Source organism: Accipiter gentilis, chromosome 29, assembly GCF_929443795.1.
Source record: "Accipiter gentilis chromosome 29, bAccGen1.1, whole genome shotgun sequence".
In the NCBI taxonomy this organism is placed as follows: Eukaryota; Metazoa; Chordata; class Aves; order Accipitriformes; family Accipitridae; genus Astur; species Astur gentilis.
This window is the reverse complement of record NC_064908.1, coordinates 4196018-4204819: the sequence shown is the minus strand read 5'-3', so window position 1 is coordinate 4204819 and position 8802 is coordinate 4196018. Positions and strand designations below refer to the sequence as shown.

Genomic DNA, 8802 nt, shown 5'->3' with positions numbered 1-8802 from the left:
GGACCCCATCTGGGATGTGCTGGAGCAGCAGCTCCTCAGTGCGAGGAAGGCGGCGTATGCACATGTTGTGTGTGGTACAACCACTAGACGGCAAATCCAGCCTGAATTATGTCTGCAGAAAGATCTGGTCTGCAAGAAAGGAGGTTACAGTGCTCAGAGCAGCCCAGATGCTCAGACCCTGGTCTCCGCATTTGGGATTCCTCAGACGCGTTTTGTGCAGTTACAGAAAGGGCTTTATTCGTTGGTATGATATCTACAGTTCATGCGTTGGTGATAGTACAGGTTTTTTTGGGTTTTTGTTTCTATAGTGTTAGCATGCAGTTTAAATGCGGAGGGTCTGGATGACCACTTCAGCTTTGCAGGTCATCTCCAAAGCTCAGCTGCCCCTTTGGTTTTCAAACTAAACCGTCCAAGGAACCAAGTTGGGTGTTTTTGGCGAATTCAAATGTGCTGCAGATGTACATGTCACTGTGACTTTTGTTGGGTTTTTTTAATTGGGAGACCCCAGTTGCCTGGGCAGGGAGAGAGCTGGGAGCCAAGCTGGTGGGTGGGATGAAGCTGGGTGTTGGGGGGCTCCCCAGGCAGCTGGGGGTGATGGCACCGGGAACTGCTCCATCCCTCACCCCTGGTCCTGCCCTGAACCAGTGGTCTGGGAGGAAGATGTGAGACCCCCCCCTTGGCCACAGTCCACAAACAGGCTGTTTCTCGGAGTGTTTCTCTCTAACCTCAGCAGCTGACAGCTGCTCAGCAGCAGCAGGAAAGGTTTCTCTCCTTTATCTCTGGAGCAGGAGGCTGATGGAAGGGGGGAAAAAGGGAGGAGAAAGAGTGGATTTGTTCTTCCCCATGCTAGGTCGAGGGATGCTGGCAGCCAACATATCTTTAACCCTTTACTCATGCAGCTCCCAACTTCCCGGATGCTCCTCCCAGTGACCACTGGTGAGTCACTTGAGATCCGCCGGTTCTGCAGGACCCACACCTGAACCCCTCCCCGCTGGGGTCAGATGCTCCATGCCATGTTTCGGAGGTGGGATGAGCTCTCCCCCCGTCCTTGCTGCATCCCACCCAAACGAGGGGAGAAGGTGAATGGGGGTGCAGCGCTTTGGGGGGTGGCTGTGGTGGGGTCAGAGGGGGAACGGAGCTGGGACCTGTCCCACCCTGCGTGGTCGGAGAGCCGGGAAGAGGGAGCGTTCGGGGAAGAATGGCTCCTGCCCACCCGCGTGGGCTGGTGTTGAAGTACCCTTATTGCACTATTGCGGAAGCCAAGTCAAACTGTCAAGCTGCATTAAAATGGGAGTAAGTGTCTCCCCAGGAACGGGGGAGCCAAGTCCTGAGGATGGGGAGGGGGCCGGGCTAGATCTCGATGATGGTGGCACGCCGCAGGCACAGCGGGGCGTCGGGGGGCACCGCGTTTCGCTTGATCTCGTTCCCGTCGAGCCGCAGGACCTGAAGCCTGGAATAGTTCATGACATCCACCACGGTGCAAAAGCTGCTGATGGAGAACTCTGCGGGGGGAGAGAAGACGGAGAGCTGAGCACCGGCTTTGGCCCTGGCTCTAACCTTTGCGATGTGACTGATCTTTGGGGAGTGAGAAACATCAAGGGGGGCTGCTCTGGAGATGGATCTGAGGGTACCGACCTCCGAGAGCTGGTTTATGTTAAGGTGGGCAGGAAAAAAATGAAAGCACCGCCAAATCACCAATTATTCCTGCAATTTCGACTTGACACCCTCTGCTCTTAAGCTAAAAGAGTAACTGATGCTCCTAGCTGCAGTCAGAAGGAGCCTGTGAGCTTCTGCCTGTTGAAGGGTTTGGAAGCGGTGGCAGTGCCTGCTGTCTGCTGCCTTCGCCCAGCCTGGCTGGAGCGCTCGTAGGAAAAAAGCCGGGTGGAGTCGGAGGAAAAACATTGCTTTTTATTTGCAACCGCTTTTGTGAGGCTTCCTATGCTGCAGCCTCCAGCCCTTGACTCCCCCCCGGTCACCATGAGACCACCCAGGCAGCATGTCCAGGACATCCCTGTCCCCATCCCATGTCCAGGACATCCCTGTCCCCATCCCATGCCCACAGACATCCCCTCTCCCTTCATCTGCCACCCGCTGCTGCCAGCACCAGGCAGGGAAACTCCAGCCCAGTCCGGCCTGGGTTTGGAGGGAAGAAAAGGGAGCAAACTCCAAACATTTTGTGCAGGATTTAGGAGAGAAGCGACCGACTAGAGGGCAGCAAAGCTCCAGGCCGGGATGCTGCTGGGGAAGGCAACGGGGTGCTGGGGGACCCCTGCACCCACAGGCCGGGGGTTTGGGGGGCTGCAAGCCCTGCGGTCTCCGGGGAGGTAAGCGGGGACCTCCCAGTATGGCTGGAGGGGCACGATCCCGGCCCTGATACCCCCTGGGGTGGGATGTGCCCCCCCCAAGCCCCTCAAAGAGGTTGGTGCTGCACCAGCGTGGACCCGCGGCCCCTCGCTCCTGGGGGATGCTTGAAAGGTCAGCCGCAAAACCTGCAGCTGGAGGAGAAACTGCTGTAAAGCCTGAACGGCTCCACGGTGGTTTCATGGCATTTGTGGGCAGACGTTAACAGCTACAAATTTTGAAAGCAAACATTTGGGAATCTGTTCTTGTTTTTGTGTTTCTGTCAGTTCCCCGGTGCGGGGTTGTGTGTTTCCTCTGCAACAGCTGATGGCTGCACTGACACATCCCCGTCCCCATCCCAGGTTTGTTCAGGGGCTCCAGCACCGCTCCGGGAGGGTCCTGCCCTTGGGGCCTGGCAGGTGAGAGCAGCAAGCCTGGATTTTTCCAGGACATTGCTTGGGTTTTTTATTTTTTTTTTCCCTAGCTTATTTTTATAAATAGCAGCCCCAGAACAATCTGTTCCTTTTATTTATTTGTGTATTAAGTGAAGTGAATTTTAGTCCTGGCAGAAGATGCCGCGTTGATGGCTCTAATAACTAAGAGCTCCCGTCTGTCCCAGCCCCAGCAAGGATGTGCCTCTTGGCTGCAGACCATGACCCTTGGGGGGGTTTGGGGCCGTGGGCTGTGCTGGTGCCCTGCGAGGTGGGGAGGGAGGTGGGCAGAAGGGACTGGAGAAAGGGGCTGCACTGACCCCAAGCTCTGCAGACCACCGGGGTACATCCCTGTCCCCTGCATTAGCACTGGCCAGGGTGATGTGTGTTCCCACGTGCAGTGACCGTGGCTGTGGGGACCCCCCCACCTCTGTCCGTTCTGTCAGTGACCCCCCCCCAGCCTGTGTGCAATGCCAAACTAAAGCCGTAGTCCTTTCCCCAGGTTGTGCGTCAGCTTCTACCCACAGCTGGTTTCTGGCATCTCTAACCAGAAGGTGCTCAGGCTTCTGCTAAATGCTCAGTAAAACCAGTGCAATGGCTTCGTGGATCACACAGGAGCGTTCACAGCTGAGAGCCTCTCAGCTCCGGGTGCGTTGGGACACAACAGGCCCCATTCCTGCCTTGCTCAGGGCCACCTAGAAGTCTCCCAAATTCCAGCTTCCTGCTCAAACCATTAGCCCAGGTAGTCTCCTGCGGGGAAGTATAGGTTCTGCATCCCCACCTCCCCATCCCTCTATTGCACCACCATCCCTCGCACCACCACGCTTTGGTTGACGCGTTTCTGCTCACCGTTGATTTGGTTCCCTTGAAGGTAAAGGTTCTCGAGGTTGGTGTTGACCCGGGGGATCTTCTGCAGCCTGTTGTAAGAAAGGTCCAGCTCAAGGATGCTGCTGCTGTTGAAAGTGTTGGTAGAGAGACCTTGATTTGTCAGGCTGTTGTGGGACATCCGTACATAGAGCAGCTTGGGAGAGACCTTGAAATAGTCATCAGGGATGGCGTTGATGTAGTTGTACTCTAGGTAGAGCTGTTCCAAAGCCATTGGGAGCCCATCAGGGACTTTCCTGAGGTGGTTGTAGCTCAGATCAGCAAGGATCAAGGACTTGAGCCCTTTGAGGGATGCTCCCATCTCAAAAATGTAGTTGTGGCTGAGGTACAGGGCTGTGAGGTTCTCCAGACCCTCCAGAGCATTGGAGGGGACCTTGGAGATCTGATTGTAAGACAAGTGGAGCTCTCTCAGAGACCGGGGCAAGGGGTTGGGCATCTTGGTTAGGTTGTTGTTGTTCATGTACAACCTCTCCAGGTTTTTGAGCTTGGCAAAGACCCTCTTGCCCATCTTCTCACTGCTGATCTGGTTGTTGTGCAGTGCGAGCCATTCCAGCTCCGTGGCGTTATCGAAAGCCCCCTCTTGGATGGCGGTGACCTGGTTGTTCTGGAAGTAGACATATTTCATCCGGGAAGGCACGAATGGCAGGTACCTCAGGTTACGGGTGTCACAGTACATGGCTGACGAGAAGTTAGGGGGGCAATCACACTCTTGGGGACATTGCCAGGAAGGGGCTTGCTGAGGTTCGGGGGCGGGCCCTGCCTCCGTGTCTGGAGCTGGGAGGTAAGAGTACACATAAGGGGTGTTCTCATCCTCATAGTAGGGCATGTAGTTATAGGAGGACATACGGGACTGCCGCATGTAGTACTGTAACCAAGCCATGTCTTCTTCTTCATTGTACTGGCCCAGGGAGGCTCCGCAGAACCCAGCGATGATCAGGAAGGTGGCCCAATGCATGGTGCTGATGCTGGAGGGACCTGGGTGGGGGGAAAAATGGGGAGGAAACCATCAGCAGTGTCAGGTCTGATGTAAGGTCTAGAGGCAGGTGAACTGCACCCCGAGGCCTGGGAAAGCAGCGGGGTTGGATGTGGTTGCAGCCCTGCATGGGGTTGGTGGCAGTTGGCAGCAGAGCTGGAGAACCAAGGGGACCTGAGTGAATCCTACCCCAAAAAATGCAGCTGCAGACATGTCCCCTGTTTGCAGTTACCTGATCTTTCCTCTTTTCACCTCAGGCCTGTTAGAAACCTCCATCCCAGTGGATATTTGCTTGCAAAATCTTTACTTATGGGTATTTCTGTTACCACTGAGTCGAGGATGGAGATATGGGGAACACGGTCCCAATTTGTGTAAGGTGATGCAGCTCTGCCCCAAGGTGCCTGGGATTCACCTGTACTGGCTCTGCACGGGAGGGAGGAGAAAGGACTCGGCCACTCTCCAGCCAAGCAGAGGAGAGCGGTAGCTGTGAGAACAGGTTGATGGAGCTCAAGGCATGTTTCGATGGAGCTATATTTATGCTACACTCGCTGGCGACATAATTCGCTGTGGGTTTCATCCAGCTCTCCCTTCCCCCACGAAAATGCAGGATGCTCGTGCAGCTTGGGACTGATGTAAATCCTGGTAAACAAGTTCTGGCTTATTTTTGAAACTAAACCACTTTCAAGCTTAGATTTCCTGAGCTCACCCCTGACACAAAAAGGGGCAGCATCCGCCAGCCCCTCGAGGCCAGTGTGACCAGGGAGAGAATGAGCCATCGCCAGACCCGGTGCTTGGACCCTGCTTGTGAAATTCAGCCTGCCGAGGGTTGATGTCCAGAAGAGAGCAGGGCTGAGGGCTCAGAGCAAGGCAAACCTGTCCCCGAGCCCCTTGGCTTTGCGTGGGCTTCCCAGCCACGCCGTGCCATGCCCAGGGCAGTGTGCCGGCACATCGCGGTGCCGAAGGCAGGAGGACTCCAGCTACGGCCGTTCATCCTGACTCCTTGTCTCGGTGCTAAAGGAGAACGCAGAGTGGCCTGGAGCAAAGCATCTTGAAATGCCTCCAGGAAATACACAGGGCAATGCTGTTCGGAGGGGGAGAGGAGTCGCTCCTGCCTGCTGGCTCCTATATACATGGCTGGAAGCACAGGGCTGTGGTGCTGCCGGTGCATCGCTGCCAGCTCCGCTCTGGCAGCCTCAGCGTGGGCAATGTGTAATGCACGGGCCAGCGTCCCTCCTCGCTGTGGCCGTGGGGTCACCCGATGGAACCTCACCGCGTCCCCATCCCGCAGCGAGGAGGGGACATCTCGCCGGCAGACAAAGAGGGCACAGTTTGCTCCGAGACAGCGGCTGCCCCGCCACCGAGGCACCCTGGCAGGCTGCTCACGCTGGAAGAAAAGAGGGATTGAGATGGTGGCGGGCAGGCATGGCTCCCTCGCTTTTTCCTTCTCTCCCTCCTTCCCTCTCCGCACGCTCCTGCAGCCGAGGGGCAGATGAGACGTGGTCCTCTGTGCAACAAGGGGAGCTTGGCAGTCGCAAAGGAGTTTCTTCTCCTCCTCCCGCCTGCTCCAGGGCACTCTGCCTGCTGAAATACCAGAGCCGCCCTGCTCTGCGCAGGGGCTTCTCCACCCATGCAGAGCTGCTTGGCAGCCCCGTCTCAGGGGGCCCCTCTGTGTGGGGCAGGACCGAACCATGGGGTCCCTCCACTTTTTTTAGTGCTCCCCTTCAACATATTGGTAAGCCCAGAGCCTGTCCTCAGCAGACACCGCTGCCCCCCGCTTCATTCAAAGGTTGCTTCTCCCCTCCCCAGTGGGCTTCATCCCAGTTTTAGGGGTGGGATCTGAGCTGAGTGTGCCGGCCGCGAGATCCGTGTCATCTCCTGGTCCCCACGCTCCTGTGCCAGAAGCTGCCGGGCTAATGGGGTCAGCTCCTCGCCCCGAGACGGAGCGGGTTTTGGAACAAGAGGCTTCACATTCTGTGGTCAACCACAGACTCTGCCCATTGCCCCCCATCACCGCTGTGCCGGGCGTGAAACCATCTCCCCTTCCCCTGCAACCCGGCAGACGGGACGGGCAGAGCTGTGCCAGGCAGGGGGGCAGCGAGCCGGCACTGCCCGCACCTGGGTCTCGATGGTTTTAGGTGTCCAGCTCCCGGCCAAGTGGGCAAGGAGCTGCCAGAGGGGCAAGAGACGTGGGTAGCAGGAGAGAACTTCCCTGCCACGGCAGCTCAGGAGCGCTGGCATTCGAGCTGTGCCACCCGTGTCGCTGGCATGTGCTTTGCGTGGCAGCCGCCCGCCCGCCAAGGCAAGGGTATGGAAATCAGGCTAAAAAAAAAAAAAAAAAAAAAAAAATCATAATAAATATAGAGAAGGACTTACCAAGCTAAGAGCCTCCTTTTCAAAGCCTCGCTGCTCTTCTCTGGGATCTCCCGTGTGTCAAGCAGCATGTGAGTGTGTCTCCCAATTTGCAAAGGCTGGTGCCCGCCCTAGATCCCAGATCAAATATTGTGCTTGCAGGTCACGGGCTCGGCAGGTTTTTTTGGGGAGTGACCTCCCAGCAGCAGCCGGTTTGCAGGAGAGACTGAAGAGACCCTAATGCTGCCTGGCGTTATAAATAACCTGCTTTTTCTTTCCTCCCTCTCTCTCTCTCTCTCTCCCGTCTTTTCTCATAGGAGTGTTGGCACTTTTCAGGCTCTCTCTGTTTAACGAGTTAGTGGAATCGGGGATGTTGTTTTTAAAAGGGCTGTTGTTAGGTCTCCTGTGTTTCTCATCAGGAAACGATGAGGAGGCCTCTGGACAGATTAAAAAATATCTGATTTTGAGGCGCTGAGGATGCGATTCTTAGGGAGAAGCGAGAAATTATCTTTAACTTTTGTAGTACCAGAAGAAGAGATGTTAGTGCCTGCTCTGCCTGCAGCCTGGGCTTCTTCCCCAGGAAGCCTCAGTTTATGCAGTCCTGCTATTAAATATTTAGGATAAACATTTCCATGAACGATAAGGCTGCAGCATCCAAGGTAAATAAATTGCCTACCAAAGGGCCACTGTGACAGCAGGAATTCGTCTTCAGCTTGGCAAGAGAGAGATGCCAAGCTGGCATTTCTGCAGGCTGTGCCCATCCGACTGAGATGGGGGTGTCCATCCCCCCGAGGTTGACCCGGGAGTGGGTATGGGGGGACAGGGCAGGGAAGCGGGTGCCAAGGGTGACCTGTGGTTGGGCAGAGACAGGAGAACTTGCAGCTCTCCCTGCCACAAGGCTCATCACCTCCCAGTGCCAGCCTTGCCCTGGGGGGTTCTTGCAAAGTGGGGGAGCGGTGGGTGCTATCACAGCCTCCCCCCCCCCCCCCCCCCCCCCAATCCCCATCCTGGCTCTCTGTGCACTTGAGCTTTGGAGACAGCTCTTCCAGGGCTATCGAAGCATTTCCTCCAGCAAGGCAAGGAAAGGAGGAGCCCTGACTGCCCATCGCCATCGCCATCCCGTGCCCAGCTCCAGCAGCACGCCCAGGTCCTCCCAGGAGCCTGGAATTACTTAGTGAAGCTCAGCAGGTGCCAGACTCCCTCCAGGCTTCCTTTCTCCTTGCTTTCCATTGTAATTTCCCTGCCAAAGCTTCCTTTTCCCCTGGGGAGCCTTGCAAAGATCCTTATCGCCCCAAAGGTCCTTGTTGTAAGGAAGGGGGAATGCTCAGGGTGGTTGGCAGCCGGGGTTGCGAAGGACACGCTGTACAGTGGGGACTTTGCCAGAAAGCCGGTCTATTTGGGAAGGAAGATTGTGCCTGGAAAGCACAGCTTGCTGCACCGCAGCATGGGGCCGGGATCTGCAAGGAGAGAGAGGATTCAGAGAAAGCCTTGCCTTCGAGTGGGAAAAGGGGGGGGGGGGGGGTGTTGTGCTGCCTAAAAGGAGATAAAACCTTTCTAGAATGGGGTAGGGGCTTTCATTCGGTTGGTAGCACCTCTTCTTGCCCATCAAGCATTGCCGTGGCAGCTTGCAGCGGCACGGGGGAGCTGGAGAAGGGCTCTCACCGTGGGCAGGGAGGTTGTTCAGGGCTCTGGGCTGATGTGGAGAATGACCCCGCTTGGAGGGATTTCTTCCCGCTGCCGCGGAGCTCTGTTCCAGGGAAAATGGTGGGGAGGATAGTGGCAGCCAGTAACATCTGCTGCTCGGCGCTCGGACGGTGTCAACCA

At 56.4% G+C, this 8802-nt stretch overlaps 1 protein-coding gene across 1 annotated transcript; it reads right to left on the bottom strand.

Moving 5' to 3' along the window:
- Positions 1-222: 222 nt before the first annotated feature.
- On the bottom strand, positions 223-7273 carry FMOD (fibromodulin). Its single transcript, XM_049832177.1, has 3 exons — positions 7003-7273; positions 3621-4631; positions 223-1502 (listed from the first exon to the last, which is right to left on the bottom strand). Exons 2-3 carry the CDS (start codon positions 4609-4611, stop codon positions 1351-1353), a joined length of 1143 nt encoding a protein of 380 aa, XP_049688134.1. The 5' UTR covers positions 4612-4631; positions 7003-7273; the 3' UTR covers positions 223-1350.
- Positions 7274-8802: the final 1529 nt, after the last annotated feature.

Bases quoted from the DNA above. Each gene is read 5' to 3' on its own strand.
- FMOD (XM_049832177.1), bottom strand. From the start codon at position 4,611: ATGCATTGGGCCACCTTCCTGATCATCGCTGGGTTCTGCGGAGCCTCC. The intron at 1,503-3,620 runs GTGAGCAGAAAC...CTCCCCCCGCAG, and splicing joins TCAAGGGAACCAAATCAACG to AGTTCTCCATCAGCAGCTTT.